Genomic DNA, 23,428 nt, shown 5'->3' on the forward strand with positions numbered 1-23,428 from the left:
TTTAAATTTACCATGAAAACTACTTCATTCTGTGCGGTAAAACAATGGGCAGAATGTTTGGATGACCATTATTTGGTTGGCCCACTTGGGACAGCAAAAAGCTGTACTAAAAACCTGGACTAAACCATATACAGACCGAGACAAGACAGTGGCGAAGGATATATGAACACTAAGAGGATCAGACTGTAGGCCTTAAGAACGGGACTTGTTGTCTTATATCTGGGGAGATCTGGGGATTTCCTATTTGTCTTATCTTTCAATCTGAAAGATATCTCACTGTTTAGAGTGAATGGGGAAAATGACTGTTTTAGAGAGGGACTTACAGTAGTCTGGAATTATGTTTGATAGAACAGCTTCCCTCTTCTCCCCTTCATTCTATCGTGTCTCAGTGTGTTATCTGTCTGGTGACACAGACACGGAACTGCAAATAACCCTAAATAACGGAAGTTACATTTTGTGCAGTGTATTTGGCTTTCATTATGGAAATTTGTCCTCTTCGGGTTTGCTAATTGGTTATTTTACCATGCTGAACTGGTGAAAGAATACACATCATGTGGCTTGGTATACCCTGTCTAAATGAGGTGTAAAGCTGTTACATTTTGTAAATTTGCTCACAAAGCAAGCTGGTGTTAGGAACTCATTCATTTTTTAAATTAATCTGATTCAAATGTACTAATATATCATGTTTTGTAGTTATCTCCAGATTAAAATAACATCTTTATCAAGTATTAATACAGTGACAAAAATGTGATAATAACCTATATCTAATTACATCTAATACAGATTAATTAGGTGTGATAAAATAAATCCTGATCATCCACTGAACAATACCCCTAACGTTATCTTTGGGGTGATGGGTATATAATATTTTTTCATTAATACATTTATTAAAGTATCTATATCAATTTACAACACACCTAAGGTTATACCAAACGATAAGAATTCTACTTGATGAATATTTCAAAACAATACACTACAGGATTTTAACACATTTCTCTCATATATATGTCAAGCTGCTAGTATACCATTCCTCAGGTGATTTGTCCCTGGATAGTGGGCTCAGCCAAGACAAACAACATTGTTATGTCTGACCAGAGGGACCATTGCTTCTGATAAGGAATAACCGGCTTTAGTCTTTCATCTCGAGAACAGAAAAAAAAAACATGAAGTATACCCTTGGCTGACATGAAGATCATCATAAAATTGTTTGTAATCTCAGATCCCTCCAGTCTTAAAACAGAAAGCAAACTCCTGTTAAAGAAAAGAGCTAGTGTGCTGACTTTTCAGTCTTATTTTCCCCATTCATTTTAATCTAGTGTACTCTAAATGGTGTTCACTGTGAAAACTGTCAGATTACAAAGGTAGAGGTGCAATTACAAAAATCAATATAAAAAACAATATATTTAATAAACCAAGTCATCTCAAGCATGAATACACAGCACTCCCCATTATAAAAATGTACCTTCACACCATCAATTAAATATGATTTAATTAAAAACAATACAATATCTCAAGAAATGATTTACTATTACCACTATTGTTACTATTATTACTACTATTATTCAGACTTATTTTGATAATTTTTTTCCATTTAATTCTGGAAAGGGCTGTTGCTGCTCAGTTACATACTGCTCACAACATACTCAGTTATCTGCAAATGTTTTCAGTATGAGTTTAAATTATTGCATAGTATTCAGAGAACTCTTACTAATACTAATAACACAGGTTACTAATAGTCTGTTAATAACAGCAGATACTAGTGCTATTTCTGACAATATTCATCATACCATTTTACTCAGTAGGCGCAGACATTATGGAAGCATACTCCTCCTCTAGAGGGCGCTCCGACCCTTTTGTGTTTATTTCATTACCATGTTCACTTGTCCCTGGATTCACAGCCCTTTATTTTAACCCGGTGCTCCAGAAGCTCGGGGCTCTGCATTGGAAGACAGACACCCGGAGTCCCGCCTAGCATCAAGTTGCCCCACGATTGCGGCTTGAGGGCTTAGGCTTCCAAATCATGGCCTCCTAATAATCCCCATCTAGGAACTGGCTGCATCACTCTGCTCTCCTCCCCACTGAGAGCTGATGTGTGGGGAGAGTACTGGTGCACTATGGCTGCCGTCACATCATCCAGGTGGGGCTGCACATTGGTAGTGGTGGAGGGGAGTCCCCATCACCTGTAAAGTGCTTTGAGTGGAGTGTCCAGAAAAGTGTTATATAAGTGTAAGCAATTATTTATTATAATTATTATTATTATTATTAACAGGAAGTTAACCCATTGATCTTTTCACAAAACAATTCCTGACCCAATAGGTATCAGACTTTTTGTGACTTTATGCAATCCTCATTAGCCAAACAGGTGCCTTTAAGTCAACCTGCTAGAACATTAAACACCATCAGATAATACCTGTGCCCTGCCAAAGTTCTCCTTTGGCCTTTTTTTATCTGGTGAAGGGACACATAAAAAGAGAACAGTATATCCTACCTCCAACCCACAAGGTTTTTTTCCAGAGCCTGGTAAGAGAAAACGTCTGTAGTTGTAAACACAGCTCTCTGTGGTCACAGGGTGAACACTGGAAGCAGTGTGTCTAGCAGTCTCAGCTGGTTGCTAGTACTGTACATGATTGATCTGAGGATCTTATTCGGTGTTTAGGAGGTGTTTCAGTGAGCATTTAGCTGGATTGCTTTCACTGATCTTCAGATTTCATGTGGGAGTAGCATCAATGATAAAATAGTGGAATCAACTTGGCAACCTGTGTGTGGAAGGAAGGGTTGTAATCAGATGCGTACTATGTAAGTCAAGAAAAATATTTCAACAGATGTCAGTGGAATTCTCGCTGTTGCTCATAATGTCAAAAATAAGTTTCCTCTAGTGTCCTAATTAAATACTTTTCTCATCACCGTCAAGGAAATTTCCACTTTTTGTATGTTTTCTGTGTTATCCTCATTGCCAAGACTTCAGGCTTTGTAATATGGGTTTCGATTTAATAAAAGGAATAACTTAACGTAATTAAGGCATTTCTGTCAGCACAGCTCTATGTATGATTAATGGTTTAATACTGGATTCAATCTAATTAGCTACATCCTCAATGGGCATGCTGTTCCGTGCACACATGCATGCACATGTAATAAATATTTCCCTGGCTACAGCTGTAAAAGGCTACCATTTTTTTTTTCTATAGCCGAGCACCAAAATAATTTTCTAGGGCACGAAGTTCTTTTATTTTTCCTCATGAGGCACACATACAAAACTGATCACAATATCAGACTTAGTTTACTGAAATAAGCCATAAGCAATACTGTATGTGAATAATGATCCACAGGATTGTATACTCAGTTCTTATTAAAAAGTACTATCTTGGAGCAATATTCTCTCAAAATTTGTTTTCTGCCTACAAGAAACTAAACTGTGAGGAATGCCTTTTATTTTTGAGGAATAATGTGTTCGTCATCTTCATAAATTCAATAGCACAACTACAGGAACAAAAGGCAAAAAAATATGGAGGACAAAAGGCACAACAGCACCATATTTCTGTCTTCTTGTTTGCATTTGATTAAAAATTAAAAGGAAAAACATATTTTTGTCCAAAGCATGATAAAGTATATAATCTATTTTGATTAATTAAAAATTCATTTATTTCTAGTAATGGTTTAGGATATTTCCTTTTGATTTCCTTCTTGTAATAAAATGGAAAAAAAATAAAATTTCTTCCTAATCTTACACATATTAAGCTTCCATCGTTTCATTGCATATAATGCCAGAAAAAAAAGTCAAAGGACTACTGCTTGAACAAATGTTTCTACAAGGAAATGTTAATGTGAGGGATTCTAGTGCTGATAGAGATATCTTTCTTATTTAAAGTGTTTTATTGATTTCTTCATTTTATATAAAATACCACCGATGAGCTATAGTATATACTTATTTCTATAACATGACCCAGGATTATCAGCAGAATAAAGGCATATTGCTCCCAAAATGAAAAGAAGAGCTCATTGCTAAAACAACTGCATAATTCTCAGAGAGGCATGCCCACAGAGACAGATTTAATTTCTTTTCATTTTCTTATCTGGCTAGCATTTTAGAAAACCAGCTTACAGTGACTCACATAAATGTTATTAACAGCTTGAATAACAAAAGAAAAAATGGATAAAGACCCTGAATTCAAACATTCCTAGACATCACAGTTTTACAATAATTTACCTTATATGATGATCTCTACCTGTCAAAGCAAAAATAATTGATTTTGGTGCTGTCACATTTTGTCTTTTTGTTATCAGTCTGTTATTATTTTAATGTCAAACTAGAGAGCCAGAAAAAAAAATCCATATTTTCACTACAAGGCAAATTTTCATTGCAAAGAGAAATCTTAAGGAGTCAATTCAGCCCTTATCTGTAGGAAAATCCTTTGATTACACTGGCATGAAACCAATTGGTGTTATTCTAAGTACTTCCTACTTTAAATCTTAACAATGTTTAGCAGTCCTAATACAAATCATGTACATATTCTTCTCAGTGCTCTAAAACGGTGGCATTAATTTTTGACTCAATGTATCCTTTGCGCAGGGGTAAGCATTTTCATAATTCAGCAGCTACCACAAACACATTTAAAATGATAAAAATCACCTTTTAATACTCCAGTAATGCATTTTTAGGATTTATTTTAATTCAATGCAATCTTTATTCAATTCAAAAAATAATTTATCACATATACCGTCCTACCTTGGGCAGAATGAAATAAATGAAGCACTACATGTAATAGGGAGATACAAACCAGGAGAAATAATAGGTGAATTACTCCTGCAAGGAAACTCACATATCCAATTCTAAATCCCAAGGCTGAGACTATCGAAAATGGACTTGGGAAACAGTGAGACGTGGAATATGGGTGACATACATGTCATATGACTGAAATGGAAGAACTTGCAACCCAGTGCAGATTCTTACCAGGCACAAAATACATTTGAATAATCAATTAACACTGTGCAACATCATAATGAAGATAAGGAACAGGAGAAACAATTGTGAAAACAGCAGGAGTGATATGGAGTAAATCAGACAAACAGTCATGGAAATAAGCAGAAACACAGAAACCCAAATTGTTTAAATAACAACTTGGATCTAGAAGAAATACCTTCAGGAAGGAAAAATTACAACAAGACAGAGTACTGTGTGTAAACAAACAAGAAGACTGCCAGAACTGACTAATGTTAATGAGAAACGCAAAGAAAGAACTGCAACTACAACTACAACAAAGAGAAAAAAAAGAGAGACAAATACAAGATCATTAAGCAACTGATGAAGGCACACTTCAAGCTAACAGTGAGAATAATATAAGGCAAAATATTAACAGAGAACATGAAGATCAAAGAAAGTTGGATGGAACTTACAGTTCTCTTCAGTGATCAGAACAAATATAGAAACGATATCCTGGATAATCTGAGGAAGACCACCAGTGACAAAAACAGCAGGCAATTGGAAAATAATGGAATCGAGAAACACAAAAACAATAACAAAATAACAAGAAAACTGGCCCTGAAGGCATTGTCCCAGATGATCAAAACTGAAGGCCAGAGTAGTGTGAGTGATCCACAGAATATGAAGTGAAATATTGGAGGTACTGTATGTGGCTTTCAACTTTCAGCTCCTTATGGCAATTAAGGTCTGTGGGGAATGCTGGACTGTAGTCCTCAATCCCCCAATCAGGCTGATAAGAACAATGAAATACCTATACAGTACCAGCACTCTGAGACGAAGGTACCCTTTAAAAGAGCAAAGCGTGGATTACAGGGGAACTGTAGTCCCAATTACTGAGATGATTAAATCTTGGTAAAAAAATAAATGATTGAACTCTGAATTATGCACATAATTGTGAACTTTGTGAAAGCACTGTATAGACGCCATGCTGTCAAGAGTTCACGGGAACTGTGACGTAAGGCAGCCCTTCCTGCTCACTAGTCACTGTAACGACTAATGTACTGTAATGTACGAGCAATTTGTCTGCAAATCCATCATGAAGTCGAGAGTAATACTGGATAAAATGGATAAAAATAATTGCTTGTTCACAATTTAAAAGAGCTGCTTCAAGTCACCGGATGTATTATTGCCTTATTCTGAATTGCAGAATATGGTGCTGTGCAGACCTGGAAATGTAGGTCTATTTTGTGATGTAAATTGGAGGTTTTACAGTTACCGTGTACATTTTAATTTCACTGTTTTATCGCTATTTAGCTTCAGGGAATTGCAAACACGTCATACAAACAAAAGATAAGAGGCAGAAGCGGGAAATCAGAGGGGGAAGAAGTTATAACATAAGTCTGAGCATCACCTCCATAACAATGAGACTGAAGACCATGTATGTGTATACTCTGACCGAGAGGAAGCATATGAATAATAAGAAGTAGTGGGCCAAAGACTGAACTTTGCGGCACATCATGATTGACTGGGGCCATTAGCAATTTATGAGCACCAGGGGAAAATAAATGCTGCCAACAAGTCAGATAAGAGCAGAACCAGTTCAAGACCATTGTTAGATAAGAATATTTGCAAGTGATTGAGCAACACCCAATGCTTACAGTGTATAAAAAGCCTGCCTCACTAAGATCAAGGAGCATAGGGATACTTATAATAAGTAAATCATTTACAACCCTAGAATGGCAGTTTCAATGCTACGATTAAAGCAAAAACTGGACTGGAATGGTTCAAGCAAATCATCTGCTATCAAATATGCCTGAAATTAACATGCAACCCCACTAAAACCTTTAATTAGAAATTGGTCTGTAGTTCATCATTATATCAGAATCCAAACCAGGGTTTTATTTATTATAGGAATGGGTGATGCAGTCTTTAAAGCAGTATGGACCACACGCAGGGAGAAGGAGGTGTTGATGATGTTGACAATTATATTGGGCAGATGTCTGGCAGACAATCTTTCAGTAAATAGGCAGAGATGGGATCTACAGTAGGTAAAGATCATCGAAAAATGTAAAGGCAGAGAAGTCAAAGCATTAGGGAGAACTGAAGACCTCTGTTCTGTTAATGAAGAAGATTTATAAATAATAGCAAAAATGAACTATAACACACGGTACTATACTGCATTTTTCTGTTACTTATACTTCTGGAGTTCATTGTACTTTTTTGCACACTTTACTCTTTTGTTATCTGTGAAAAACACGGACCAGTTTGAGTATAATTTATGCTTCTTCAAGCTAGGCTATGTAAGACACCTGATTGTGCTACTTAAAATGAAACCAAGACTTCTATGTTTACCTGTAGATTCATGGAGAAGTTGAAGACTCACTAGAAGTCTAAGGCTGGGCCTGACACCTGTGCTCTGTGTTGTGTCACTGGCAAGTCCAAATCACCACTGGAAGCACAGAGTAACCTGGACTTCCTGGTCAAAGTGTCACGCCCTCTGCAGCCAGAGGGCGCTCCTTCTCTGTCCTGTCCCTAGTTTCCGGTCTGCTGTCCTTCCTGTCCCTCTCTTTCCCTTGGGCTATATATTTCCGGGTCTTGCACTCTGTCCTCGCTCAGCATTGACGTTCGGATGTCCTGAGACCCGCCTAGCACCAGGGCGCCCCACGTCCGCTCCCTGAGGGCATAGGTTTCTATACGGCATTCCTGAACTCTTTGCACTAATGAGCCCGGGCCTTTTTCCTGTCTCGCCGCTACGCATATGGGTCTTTTTCCGCTCTCCTGCTCCCCACGGTTAGTCCCTTTGGACATCCGTGACACAAAGATTGTAACAATTCAGAAATCTTAATTTAATTTGTGTTCCATTATAGAGCCAGGTCATACGTGAGTTTTCTTAACAGATATTTAACGCCGTGCTGTAAGTGGCCAATTTCCACCTGGAATTTTCTCCCCTTAAGTATTTTGTTGTATCTCTGCAGCAGAACATAGCAGAAGGCTGGTTCAAGTCTTAAATTGAAGCTAACCCCCTTGGCATTAAGTGTAGACAATTTCTTCTATCCCTTTATGTTTCCACTCAGTTGACAAACATATACAGAAAACAAAACAAAAAACAGCAAGCACATTTTTTTTTCTGTCTTCAAAGATATATATTTTTTTTCAACTTTTGGGCCTGGCAAACAGATGAAAATGCCTTGCCCTAGGTGTCTACTTGCTTGGATAAAAATCTGGGACAAATCAACAATGTTTTGTGAAGACTGAAATGAAGAATGAAATTTCACACATCCCCAAAACATTTATAAATAATACTGAAAGTCAATACAAATGCATACATTCTACCGCAATTGCTATTAAAAACCTTTAGGCCCTGCTCAAGAGCATTTTTCTGCTGTAAGACATTGAAAAAAAACTCTAGAGTGGCCTTCAGGTGTGAAGAAATGATCACCAATAAGAACCTGATTGATTACCACCTGCTGTGTTAATAATTGATAGCTGGAATACAGTTAGAACGCAGCCAGGGGCTCCCAGAGGAAGTCCCATCCCTTAAGGGATCTGAATGGCTGAAAATACAATGAATGACAGTTTTACCCAATCAGAGCAGCTTGTTCGAGGCATTCAGTTTCAAAATTCAGTTCCAATAGCCAATAACCCTCGGCTTCCTCCAGGTCTGGAGATGAGTAAAGTTAATGTTTTATGGATATTTTTAATTTTTTTTGGGATGCCCCAAACAAGGTAAAAACATGGGATATATATATTTTTTGCTGGTTTTTGCAGTCATGTTTTATGTTTAACTGGGTTTTTGATTACTTATCGACGCACTTTGGAAATTTGCCAAAATACGTCAGCAGATAAAGTTTATTTAGGTTCTGTAAACGGTTTTTTAAAGCTCCGGTTGTCTAATTTTGATTGATTTTCTGATTTTGGGGATTGGTGAAATACTATGAAATGTGATGTTTGTGTTAAGTAAATATTGACTCGGTGTGTCAAACGCTCGGTCCCTCGGGCGGTTCCGGGGGACTGCTAGGAGCTGTTTTCCCTGGTTTTTCTTAATTTAGGAAAATGTCAAATGAAACAGTATTATTTTACTCATCCTTATTTGCACTGATTTACCCATTCCCTTCTTTTTCTTCAGCCACTTAATTTTAAAATGAACAAATCCCATTCTGGTGTATATTAATATTTTCTGCTGTAATCTCCAGTTTATTTAAGGTCTAATCTGAGTATAGAGTAATTTCACTTTGAATGTGGGAAAAAAGACAGTGAGATTCTGAAAAATGAATTGCATTTACAGTAAAGCAATTTAGTATGATATTCATTTTTGGCAGACCACTCAAACTGTAATTAAATAAAAATTGATTAATATCAACAATACAGTTTATTTTCAAAAATAAAAGCCCGAAAATCATGCTGTTTGGACAAGATCACAAGAATGCCATATCCAGTACTCAAATATTTCTCACCCATATCTGAAAAACAAACACTATGGTAGTAAAAGTGAAGGTTGCAGATGAGACAAAGGGATTGGGCAAATATAATTTCTATTGATCTTAGAATAAAGTATACTGCATGCATAGCTATAATATTATGACTTTCAAAACAGACATTTTGAATGGAAAATATAATAAGCAACCTGACAAGTCACTTGGAAGCATTTTCATTTTTCTTTATTAGGTAAACTGCATGTTTCATAAAAGTCTAATCTGATGTTCTATCCAAGTAATTTAACAAAGGTTGCATTTATGCAAAATTGTGCAATATATACAATGAAGATATTAATCAAAAATCCAAAAATAAATGAAGCCAATTTGATTAGAAAGCCCAGATGCACACTGTTGTCTTGTTCCAACCTTTGTTCCATAAAAAGATGAAAATGAGTCTTTTTAATGGAATGTAATGGTTCAGTCTTAAATCAAGCCATAGAGGACAGCCAGTATCCTGCAGCACATACTGTTCCACTGCACACATGACTTGTGTAAAACAAGACAAATGGAAGCAGCGACAAAGATTGTGTTAGAGCATTTTCACAGATGAGACAGAAATCACACAAGAAAATCTACTGTGCTTTCCAAATCAAATTAAAAATCGTACACAAGTACACAGGGAGTGCAAAGTGACTTTTATTCATAACTGTAAAACTTTAATATTGGAACAAGTAATAGGTTAATGCCATGCCGAAAAGAGAAGAAAGAAAACACAACGTTTTCTTTCTTCTCTTTTCAGCATGGAATTAACCTATTGTTCCTTTGAAACCTACGCATGCTAACACAGCTACCCACCTAAACTTTCATATTTTTTTTTGTTAAAGTTGTAGTTTTTTTCAACTGTTTTTTTTTTCTGATCACGGACATTGATTTGTCCACCTTTAAGACAACACATAAATTTGCACACCATTATCCACAAAATATTTTTTGGGCAGGAAAAGCAATTTAGTCCTTTATAAATAAAAAGCTGCAAATTGCAGACTGGTAAAAGATAATTAGTGTCTTGAATATATCAGCAAAATTGCAGAGATAGCTTCTTGACTACATTTTTGGTAAGAAGTGTGAAAATCTGATTGCTTTTAAAAAAAACCGTTGGCAGCATTGTTACGGTGTGTAGAGCACATTCAAAAACACAAATCCTTAGTTTACTTTGCCAGTCTCCTAAAATTATCAATTAAACTTACAAGCATTGAAGTGTGTAAATCATTCTTAACACATTTAGAAAATTTAGACAGTTTCAGTTTGAATTTTTTAAAGCTATCAAATTACATTATTATGTAAAACAACAACAGTACTGTATGTGCAATGGGATGTATTTTCTTAAATCCTTTGGTAATGTTCGTCCTTCCTGACTAATGCAAAGAATATGAATGTTATATTTGTACATATAAAATAATCCTGTATTTAAAGCAAAATGCTGTATCCCTTTTTGATAAAATGTTTACAGAAAATAAAAACCTCTTTGTTATTATAATTAATAAAGATTTTATGATGTCATTATCATAAATGATTATTTGATTTAGAAGAGTTGTGCAATATCTATTTAAGGCAAACACTATTACTGTACATTATAAATTACACTCAACCTAACTTTATGTAGATTCTCATTTCACGTTTGAATAGACATTGCAGCATTTTATACATAATTATCTCCTATAAATGCCACCTGAAGAACGGTCCACAGCCAGTTGTTTCTCTTCTTCTGTTTTCAGCATGGAATAAACCTTTACTTGTTCCTTTACCTCCTATATACTGTATACTATGTTTTAAAATAAATGTTACACCACCATTATACTGTAACAGAACACCCCAAAGTTACCATTCCAGTGGTAAATATTCGTATCACAAACAAAGTACAAATTTCTTTTTTTTCTCTATACTCTTCTTGATCTAAAGAACGCACTCCTATGTTCCTATAGAAATGAAAATCTATGCGTTACAACACATACACTCCGATGGTCAATCGTTCCGCTTACTTACTGTGTATTGTTTCACGCACGGCCATTTTGAAAATGAGTTTCCCTTGACGATGACCATTCTCCGGTGGTCATCGTTGCTGCCAACGGGATAGAGCTCACCTCCCAGCAGGGCCGCTGCTGTCCTCGCTCTCCCACTGCTCGGTTTTGGTTCTCGGCACGGGAGGCTGCAGCATTTCGGCGGCCAGGGGATCCGCGTCGTGTTCCTCTCGGCCGACCCACTCCCCGATCACGCGGGGCCTCAGCAAGGAGCAGTTAAACGCCAGGGGGTCCTGAGCAAAAGCAAGAACACGTGTGGGGTGCCGACAGTCTTCTGCTCCTCCATGCAATTACAGAGTCGGAGACAGAAGTACGGCGCTCTGTGCATTTTTCTTTTATGCCTACTTTTTTTTTGATATTGCCGGCAGCCATATCACCCTGCAACTCACAACTGGCAACCCACTGAAGCTAAGCAGGTGTGAGCCTGGTCAGTACCTGGATGGGAGACCTCCTGGGAAAAACTAAGGTTGCTGCTGGAAGAGGTGTTAGGGGGGCCAGCAGGGGGCGCTCACCCTGCGGCTCATGTGGGTCCTAATGCCCCAGTGTAGTGACGGGGACACTATACTGTAAACAGGCGCCGTCCTTCGGATGAGATGTAAAACCGAGGTCCTGACTCTCTGTGGTCATTAAAAATCCCAGGGTGTTTCTCGAAAAGAGTAGGGGTGTAACCCCGGCATCCTGGCCAAATTTCCCCATCGGCTGTTATCAATCATGGCCTCCTAACAATCCCCCTCTGTGAATTGGCTTCATTACTCTGCTCTCCTCCCCACTGATAGCTGATGTGTGGTGAGCGTTCTGGCGCACTATGGCTGCCGTCGCATCATCCAGGTGGATGCTGCACATTGGTGGTGGCGGAGGGGAGTCCCCATTACCTGTAAAGCGCTTTGAGTGGAGTGTCCAGAAAAAGCGCTATATAAGTGTAAGCAATTATTATTATTATTATTATTACTTTCCTGTAGCTCACAAACCGCTTCCGTCTCAATACAGCATGCTGCACACTGAAAACTGGAGCACTGCTTCAGATAAAAACCTTTCAGAAATCTGTTCAAGAGGGTTCAACCATGAACAAGAATACTGCATATTCTAGGATGTAGAGACAGAGGTTGGTGCAGAAGGTGAATTAGTTGCTGTAGTTGCATTTGTAGCGAGTTTACTGTGATCTCAGACGTACTTTGTTAGATGATTTCTCAACTAAATTAAAGGTAGAAGTTCATAACAGCCTCTTTGTTAACCAATGTTTCATTCTCATCAGTGTAGAAAGATCACTGGAGAAAGGCCCGGGATTTCCTAGTTGAAATGGGTAAAATAAATATCAAATGACATTTTTTAGCTCCAGCCTTTATTCTAAAAATAGAGAATGTAGACGGAAAGTAACAAAGTAATCACAAAGGTACGATAAAGTACTCTTATAGCATTAGAAATAATTACAGAAACAGAAGAAAAACATTTTGCGAAACTAGAAAGAAAATATGAATTGAAGACTTCAGAGCAGCCACATGCTCATTGAGATCATTTTGTGCTGATGTGTACTTGAGGCGTCTCACTTTATTTGCAGCAATCTCTCCTGGATCAACCTATCAATGAAGAGAATTTATATTAAGAAGTCTTAACAGTTTGTTTTGTCCCTACATTGCTTGAATTTTCAGCAGTAGCAGTTGCACACACACGCCTAGAGTCCTACTGTACATAACAGAACTACAGTAGGTGAAAACTGGAGTGCAGTCTGACGACAGGTGTAGTCTTCATTAGCTGAAGCATGGTTTTGTATTCTCTTTTCATGTGAGAGTTTCTTACTAAAAGCCACAGTGTTCAACAAAACTTAAAAATGTACAGAAGTATCACTACTTACACCTATACAATACATGCCTTTAGGCATTATGACACTTTGTGAAGACAACCAGACATTGTAGCATGTCCATGCATTACATACTCATTTATTTTCCTTCCATAGATCTTTCCAGTGCATTATATGTCATTTACATCTCCAAGACACCCTGGCTCATCAGTCCTAAGATCATCCTGGTTTCTGTTGTGTAGGTTGAGTAGAGAACACATAACTCACTCCCCTGGACAGGAGGCTTGTCCATCACCATACTGCTGGGTCTATACCCCAGCAATACTGGTCCCCAATTATACAACTAGGTGGACTGGAGCCACTGGGCTAAAGTATCTCACTCAAGGTACAACAGCAGGACCATCAATGGGAACCTGAACCCACAGCCCACCAGTAACCACCTACACAGTACAGTCTATACACACACAGCTCATGCTACCGAAATCAGAAATACAAGTTTAAAGTATCAGTCTTTGAGCTTGGAATTGTGATTACATGAGGTGCTGTAATATTTTGTAATGCGACAATATTTTTCAGATATGTCTCGCATAACCCAGCAGTTTAAAAATAAAATGCTACCTCAGCATTCCAGGATACTTTAGGAACAGGTAACATTAGTGTTACTCCTCTTAGATTGATCCTCCAGAAGTATAAAATAATATCCTCAACATATATACATAGTGGTCTGAACTCCATTTAATATGTAATATGCTGTATTTAACAAATATAGTAATAAGTCATTTAATATTGGATTCCCTATTGACCACATATTTAACTACTATTTAGCTTACAGTTTCTCCTGTCAGTATGCATGAAGTGGTTTAGCCTCTTCATAACCTGTCATAATCAGTATTGTGGACAAATAAACAACCTATATAAAAACAAAACCATGTACACAGAATGGGGGCTCACAGACTGAGAAAAAAAGCAATGGGAGGTAATTGAACAGATCGTGAATATAGGGGAAAGCATTCTCACATGCTGTTTCAGAAACAGCACTAGTACACATGCAACCTAGCCATGTTCCAAACGTCCTGCCATGCTAACTGTGCTGTACATCATTGCAAAACATATTCACTTCATTAAGTACAGCAGTTTAATTTGCTTCATTTTCGTACTATGGCAGTGTTCCAGCAGGAGTAAACAAATGAAAGACACCATCTGCCAATACAAAATTCTAAAGCCAGATCTAACTGGACAGATGCAGGATGCCTGTGACAAACAGAAAGCTGCGGTCAGGTCACTCTTCTGAATTCTGCTGTCAGAGATGAAGCTCTCCATGCTTAAGGGAATCTTTCGCACCATATTGAAGACCTGAATGCCACTTAGGTACACAACACTAAAGCCAATCTACAGGCACGGAGCATTACATACAGTACACGTAGCAGATACCTGCAGGGAAAAAATAATAGCAGCAAATGGAAATATCCAATTAAAACCAGAAACTGTGAATCCAGGCATGTTAGATTACACCTACAGTATGCAATGTACTGTACTGGTAATGCCTCATTTAGAATATTAAGATGAATTTGGTTATCGCATTACAAAAAATATATTACTGCTCCAGAATCAGTTCAGAGAGCAGCAACTACATACATTTAAGGCTTAAAATAATGTTTTACACTGAATCTAAAACAGCTAAAATTTTAGCCTTGAATATAGAGGAGGGGACCTTCACAATTGTTTTTAAAACTAAAAACAGGAAGCACTTTTTATACATGGGAAGTAAAGGGGTGGAGAGAGTCTGGAGCAAGTTACAAATTAATTATGTCGAAAGGGATACCCAAGCTTCTTTCACAAAGCAGCTGGATTAGATTTGGGTAATCAAAATAGCTAGGTAAGGCAAATTGCCTCCTATGTGTAATTGTTCTTTAAATTAAAATTTAAATTGTTTTGTAAATTCTTCTCATCAGAATATTAAACTGAAAACACTCTCAGCATCCTGTCACAGTGACTTTCTACTTGGTTTTCCACTCAGTCAAAATCTTGACTCAGAATATATTTACGCTGGTTGATATCTTGTTTTTCTCTTTATCATCCTAATGAGCTAATCCAAACTTCAGTGGAGAAGTAGGGTTAAGGCCAGGTGACTATTGAGGCCAATGTGTCGATTTGAAAACCTGCTGCTTTTCTTTATTTTAGAGATTCAAGTCACGTAACTGTTTATAGTCATCATCAAGTTGAAAAACATATTTCATGAGAATAAGTACATTCTTGATGGTAGCACATCAAGTTGAAGAATTTCTTTTTTACAAATTGTTGGCATACTGTATGTTTGTTACTAGGATTTCAATAATTTTTACAGCTACTCATAATTATGATCACAATGTTGTGTACAGTACATGTGTCACAAATTATCTGCTATGAGCTGAGTGCAAGGTATTTAAAATGTTAGTGCTTGATATCTATATCTCTTAAGGCAAGATACAGTACCTAAGCAGCACTAGATAATTTAAACTTGGTATATCTAATGAATTAATTTTAGATACATTTCAAATTATCTCCTTACAGAAGACTTTAGAATCGCTGCTGCTGTTACTCTTAGAAAATATTCACGTACCCTGACAGGAGAAATTTTTAAATTTTAAAACTACTTCTAGACACTTCAGACACAAGTGAAGTGGTATCACACAAAGTGATATCAAGACAAGTTCAGTGGAATGATGTAACTAAAGAAGCAAAGCCTGCAAAATATATTCCAACATTATCAGACAATGGTTCCTAAACACAGCTTCTGCCATTAAATCTAAAACAGAAGAGCATGGATGAAATTAAATCAACAAATAAAAAGCTGAAAAATTCACCAATGGCACTAAATGCATTACAAACTAGGTATTCGCATTAATATACTGTACAAACACATTTTTTTATTAATTTGTATTAATAAACATGTCAGTACTGTTTAGTTGAAGTCAGTTCCCTCCAAGTTTGAATACACTTACTACTCTGTTAACACCACCAAAGATACATTGTTCTCCTCTGAAATGGGGAACAAAAGTGATGCATATCATTTAATGAGCTTCAGTGAGCTTTCTCCGAGTAACTAACCTTTTCCTAGTGTTCAGTAACACAAAGAATTACTCCCCCCCATCCTCCCATCATATTCAATGTTGCTCCTATCTACCAACAAATCCTCACACTCCTATCTAGACCTGGATATAACGGAAGTTAGAATCAAGGATGACAAGGAATAGGGAATGATGTTGGCAAACTGTGCTCGATCCCAAGTGAAATTTAAAATTCTCATATTGTCATAAAAACAGGATAGTAAGGAATGTGCCTGTTACTTGTGCCACAGTCTGGTAACGAAAAGCTGGACCAATGTGTTTCATTCCCAGTTTGTGTATCTTTATTATTATGACTACCAGCACAATGATTATCATTACCACCACTATGACACAGGATACAAACATTCATCTCTTCATTAAAATGGCCTCCACAGCTTTGTTAGTTTTGCACAGGTAGTTCATTTTAAAAGTCTGAGCCAAATCCCAAGGCAGAAACTGAGTATACAGCAAAATTGCATAAACAAAAGAATTTGCCAAGAAAGTCAAATAGTAGTTTTGTATTTGCGTCACGTTACAGTAAACTTTCTTAATATTTAAAACATTCCTGAGGAAAATAGATAGCATATATATTAGTGCCTGAAAGGAACAAAATTAGATTTAAAATGCATTAATGTTAAATTGCCTGCTATTCATCCTCCTTTAAGGAATTCAATATATTAATCTCAGGACTCGGCTGGAGATCTGGGCATATAGCCAGAATGGCAGACAGGTACTGTAAATGAAACTCTTACATAACAGGTGCAGTGCTCCAATTAGCAATAACTCAAGTTACTCAAAAATGTGCTGTCACGGTATTCTTGTTAAAGACATCTACCTATTTCAAATTCTTATTGTACTAAAGAAGAAATCTTAATGACAGTGAAAGAATTCAATATCAAGATTAGCACTGAAATGACTGGTTAGAAAGAACATTAAGTATACGAGAATATGTGAAGAAGTCAGGCTACATAAAATTATTTCCTTCTACAATGAAAAGGTTTCTAAAAACATTTCCTTTTTTCAGGATTTGTTTGTTTCGTACAGGAATGATTCAAAGTTACCAATTCAATTTAAAAAATGTTAAGCAATTAAAATTAGCTTAAAGTGTAAGGAATCCATAATAGTCATCAGCGTGATCTATTAGATATCCTGAAATCTACTGGCACAAAGTATAACTTTACAGGACTGATCTTGCCAGTATGATAAAATGTGATAATATTATGCCAGTGTTGAAATTACAAAGGCAGTTGTCTTCAAAAAGATATACATAGGGATCTATAACAATATTCATCCATCCATTTGCTAACGGAATCTGAAAACTAACCAGGAAAAGATGTCCATCTTTGGCAAGGCCAGCACAGTAATGAATGAACGACATTTTGAATAACCATAATATTTCTTATAGACAAATGAGTCTGTAAATTGGTAAACCCAACAGTGAACAAAAATATATTTTTGTATAACCAAAATATTTTTAAAATGAAATAAACTAGAATGATAGCCAATGTAAATAATTCAGTGTATAAATTTCTATGTCATTTTCCCTGCCAGATATCATATGAACAAACAGAACACGAGCCAGGGAACTTGTTTTCTCAGAGTGGTTGTTTTATGAGCGCTACACACTGAGGCTAAAACAAATGCCTGCTTTCCTAACAGCCTCTCCTGGTAGTCAATACCTTATACAACAGCTCATCTGTGTGAGCTCTTCTCAGCTGGAATGCTTTTCACTTCCTGGATATACACAACCTATTCCCAGCTCTTTACCATGTCATTTTAGGGCCTTCATGCATGTGTTTTAAGCAGACAACCAGAGATAATTTTGTAGAATGTGCTTCTAACAGATAAACGTCTTTGTTTTCAAATTATCATTCATATCGTATCATATTTCTCTCCCCTGGTTCATAAATAATCTACTTTCATTCACTTGAGACTGTCTGGTGGCGTCTTAACGATTTTTTACTTTTAACATTACTGATTTTTTTTAAATGGGTCAAATGCATTATTGTTATCCCAGCACTAATACTTAAGAACAGGACTGGAAAAGTACGTAATCAAGTTGAGAGTGGCGCAATGGTGTTAAATTAATTAAAACACAGAGACTTCCTGTTAGATCACAGCACTTACTGTAAATGGACTTAAAAGCCTTCCTTCTGGGTACTGAATATCGCTTTTATGAACAGGACAGAGTAAGAACAACTATAACATGTTCTGCTTACATTCGACAGTATTGATTAATCCATTATTACAAAACGTAGGGCGTTTATAAAGTTGCCTGGCTGTGTCAAATAACATTACTGTGAAAACTGTGAAAAGTGGAGTAATTGAATTGGACATACACACTAATGGAAGCACTGGGAATGCATTCCAATCGAGAATGGCAATGGACAACAGAACACACATAGCCTTTAATGCAGTCAACCAGCCAAGCATAATCAGAAAACTGCTTCTTCTCTAAAGCAGCCCCCACAACAATGCAGAACCTATCCTGGGAACACATATTGCAAGGCAGGACTTGCACACTGGAAAGAATACACGTCCATTGCTGGTCCTTAATGTACTGTTTGTGTGACATAATTTAAAGCTATACAACATCAGGAACATCTTCAACATTGTAACTGAAACTAATATCAGTCCATAAAAAAATTAATGAAATTCTTAAGTGCATTCCTGACATTAAAGGAAACTAAATTTGGCAAAAATTACACACAACAAATGAAATGGATGTACTGTGATATAACAATAGTTCCTCAGCTGTTTATAGCACAATCCTCTTTTAATTTTCATAACATATAAGGATCTAAGTTAAAAGGCCAGAATTTGTGTTGTTGTAAAATAATATATAACAATTTTAATAAGTTGTAAAGAGTCCCATGGAGTTTTAATCCACATTCCAACTGTAGATTTAAATCTACTGTAAATAGATAAAAGTTTTGAGTTTAGTATATCAAGAAGTTATCTGTACAGTGAGAATGTATTTGCCTAAAGAAAGAAGACATACATAAAAATATAAAATAAACATATGCACAGTGAATTGAAAAACAGTATGCCTGCCTGCTTTCACATCATGTGTGAAAAGAATGTTTGACATACCAACTGTTTACATCAAATTCTAAAATGTATGAGGACTAAAAAAACTGCAATGCAGTATTTAGAGAATGATTTAATAACTTGTAATATACAGTCAGAAAAACCCAAAGCGTTCTGAATAATTCACAGCACCACATGAAAAAGCACATTATTAGTATTAGTATTTATTTACCTGATCAAGTTCATCAGAAACTGCAATGCCTGTAAAACAATAAAGACATTTGTTTCAACAGGGCATTTTCCAGATACAATTCTTCTTCTTCCATATTAATTAGGTTTTTCAAACTGAAGGCAGAAATGTTTAACATACAGTATGTTTTGACATTTTTTGACGTGTGAACATTTGATGGCTGAACCGTAAAACTAAAATCTAATAGATTTCCTACTAGATTTGAGTTAGCCTTTTAGGTGTAACTTATGGTTTAAAGTTATTTGTAATAGTAATTATCATCATTATCGATCAAAGCGCTTTACAGGTAATGGGAACTCCTCTCCACCACCACCAGTGTGCAGCCCCACCTGGATGATGCGACGGCAGCCATAGTGCACCAGAACGCTCACCACACACCATGGGGAGGAGAGTAGAGTAATGAAGCCAATTCATAGATGGGGATTATTAGGAGGCCATGAATGGTAAGGGCCAATGGGAAATTTGGCCAGGACGCCGGGGTTACACCCCTGCTCTTTTCGAGAAACGTCCTGGGATTTTTAATGACCGCAGAGAGTCAGGACCTCGGTTTTATTTCTCATTCAAAGGACGGAGCTTGTTTACGATATAGGGTCCCTGTCACTATACTGGGGCATTAGGACCCACACAGACTGCAGGGTGAGCGCCCCCTACTGGCATTACTGAAACCTCTCCCAGCAGTAGCCTCAGCTTTCCTAGGTCTCCCATCTATCTATTGGCCAGACTCACACCAGCTGAGCTTCAGTGAGTTGCCAGGTGTGAGCTGCTGGGTGATATAGCTTCTGGCATATACAGTACTGTAGAAATTACCCAAAAGATCTGCAACAACCACAACTAACACCCCTGAGAGACTTGCCTTTATATTCACACACCTAATTGTTTCACCCCATGTGAAAAAGCGCACTCTCAACAATTAAACCCATGTGAGAATGCACATAGGTAGATTAAAAGGTGAACAAATTACAAGTCTTTAAGAATCTACTGGTTTGCAAGCCCATTCAAATTACAGTTCTTTAATGAGACCGGTTGCCATAGTTACATTTGGGACTAGCGCTAATTGTTATAGTTTAGGTTTGACCATGAGTTATGGCAGGTGTTCAATGAAGGTCTATTTACATAATATTCTCATATCTCCAGGGCCCAGTCACACATATTAACAATGTGGCAAATAATCGTATTTTTCCAGAGGTTGATCTATTTAAAAGAAATGTAATTCTTACCTACATAATTGTTTACAAAAGATACACATAAGTTGCAAAACATAAAATATAATAAAATGGAGTCTAGTGCAAAATGTTTGTTTCTTTTCCACAGCCAGCCTTTTGATATCAATATTTTGATATAAAATATTTTGGTATTTGTTTTTAAAAACCATGCCATACATGAACATAAACCTGGTACTATATAATGTATACTATGCCCTCCATCTTAGTTTTTGGAATGTCTTAGGTTTAATACTTTCAGTTCAACTGAAAAACCTTTTGCAGTGGTTCATGTTTAACACACCACTGAAAATAATTCACAGAGTTCTACCTGAAGTCAGACTCTGCCTACCCAACGGAACTGCATTGCTTTTTCTTCAACGATGACAAAAGTTCCATAAGTGCTCTACAATTCTACTGATTATTTTCTCGTATATAAACATTTTATTTAAAGTAGCGGAAATCTTTCTTTATGTTGATCAAATTTATCAAAGGACCTAATTATGCAGCAGAACAAAGTCTTTCAACTTTCAACCCCTGCAGTTGGGGAGGTCTTGAGATTAGCACGTCTTCGTTTGTTTGTGATACAACAAAATGGAGGTAGGTCATAAAATAATCAATGTTTGAATGAAAAAAGTGTACCCAAGTTTAAACCAAATATTTAAAAGTAATTTCAAACAAAATAAATATCCCTCTTGTTTCAAAAACAAATACCAGGTCCACAAGCTTTCACACCACTCAATATGCGATTCAAGTTTGACTGGATGAATAAACAAGCAACTTATTTTAAGTACAACAGTCTTTCTAGCAATTATAGCCTGACAAATAGCCTTTCTGCAAAAAAATGTTTTTAGGCTGTGTTTTGAAGCATAAAATCTTTGAACGTGGGGAATGCAGAAAGAATAGCATACTCACTGCGTGACAGATTCTCCAGAGCCTTTCCCAGCTTTTTGCTTTCCTGCAGAATATGGTTCAGCTCATCAAAGTCATGGCTCTCTGGCCTGGTCCTCCAGTCCCATGAAGGATGCTCAATTGATCTTGGCACTGGAAATGGCCAAAAGAACAAACAGCATGACACTTTTTTATTTACAATATACTTCTCTGAAAACACAGTTTCAGGCAAATTGCATTGACACTTTGCAGTGCCGGAGTGAGGTTTTTGTTTATTTTTCAATTTTTCAAAAGAGCAGGAAAAACTGAACTGCTCAATTTCATGTCAGATATAGATTTTTCATTACATATTTAATGTTTTTAGTATTAACAAAACAAACGTAATGCAGTTAAGATCATGCTAACCAAATTATGTTTTATATATTAGAATACAAATACTAATTATAAAACAATGTTATTTCCAAAAACTAATGAAAAGCACAAAATCATTATTATTAATAATATTAAATAATATTACATGAAGATGTATCTCTCACCTAAATATAAAATTGACCAGAAAACTTGTGTGTCATGTTTATTTAACTTTGGTGTAATAGCTGTGTTATAAATATTTGCTATTTGGGTTCCTATCGCTGTCCATTATGAAACTGCATGGCACTGTAACAAACATACACAGAAACATATACTGTAGATTACAGTGAAAAAAAATACATTTGTGACATAAAATACAGTATGTTCTACTGCAGGACATATTTTTGCTCAAGGATAGTGATGTTGTCATCATGACCTCAAGAAATTATGGAGATAATCAAAAGTGAAATTTCCTCTGTTCTCTTTAAAATCAGGAAAACAATTTTCTATCCATTATTACTACCCTTTAAGTGACGTACTTAAAGTGACATACAGCACATGCCCCAAATAAAATGTTGAATTTCTATAAATGTCTCAAAAAAATTCTCAAAAATAAAGTTTTGTCTTTATGAATAAAGACAGAATCTAAGATGAAGATTTCTACAATTATTTCTAGTATTCAACCATTTTTTCAAAAGATTACAAAATGTTCACACTGTTAAATGTTGTAGCATCATTGCCTACAACGTTTTAATATTTTTTATATCTTAATGTCCAATTTACTTCTAAAATAAAACTTAGAATTAAAGGCTGAGGAATTGGATGGTTTCTCCCATTATCAATGGAAGAAAAAACAGCAAAGAATTTGAAGGCCTTAAGTAGTAAACTGCAAGGTGAACTACAGTACCTGAGTTAATTGAGCAATTAAAGATCAATTCACTTTCAATCAATTCAATATTAACTAATTGTAATGAGCAAGGATGACCCACCCTGCGATATGCGAAATTTAAATTGAGGACTGAATTTTCAAACTCATCAACAGGCACACTTAACAGGATAGTTGCTACACATTGCCAAACAGCAGCCTCAAAAATTACCGCAGAACTGAATCTACACCTCCACAATCCATACTCAACAAAAAGTCATGAGCTTCACCAGGCTGATATTTATGGTAGGGCTGCCATTTAGAAACTACTTGAAAACAAGGCCAGTGCACAGCAATGCATAACCTGGTGTAACGAGAACAAACTCTGAAGTCTGAACACTGGAAGAAAGTTATGTGATCTGATTAGTGGTCTTTTAGTCTTTTCCTACATCTGGTTGGGTTTATGTTTGGAGAAAGCCAAAGGAAGCCTTCAACCCACATTGCCTGTTCTCAACTATTAATCCCAGTGGAGGTTCTTTTATTGTATGAGCAA

General features: G+C 36.4%; 1 protein-coding gene across 2 annotated transcripts in view; it reads right to left on the bottom strand.

Annotated features, from left to right (window-relative positions):
• The window catches only part of c8h8orf34 (chromosome 8 C8orf34 homolog), a 150,589-nt gene that overhangs the window by 84,963 nt on the left and 42,198 nt on the right, over window positions 1–23,428 (bottom strand). For both annotated transcript variants that reach the window (XM_088642285.1, XM_088642283.1), the window contains exons 4-6: window positions 21,684–21,812; window positions 19,552–19,580; window positions 11,472–11,641 (exon numbers count right to left, since the gene is read on the bottom strand). In XM_088642285.1, the coding sequence (XP_088498411.1) occupies window positions 11,472–11,641; window positions 19,552–19,580; window positions 21,684–21,812 (328 nt within the window). The remainder of the gene's footprint in view (window positions 1–11,471; window positions 11,642–19,551; window positions 19,581–21,683; window positions 21,813–23,428) is intronic.

The sequence above is a fragment of the Lepisosteus platostomus genome, chromosome 8 (assembly GCF_059453375.1).
Source record: "Lepisosteus platostomus isolate fLepPlt1 chromosome 8, fLepPlt1.hap1, whole genome shotgun sequence".
NCBI classification, from domain to species: domain Eukaryota; kingdom Metazoa; phylum Chordata; class Actinopteri; order Semionotiformes; family Lepisosteidae; genus Lepisosteus; species Lepisosteus platostomus.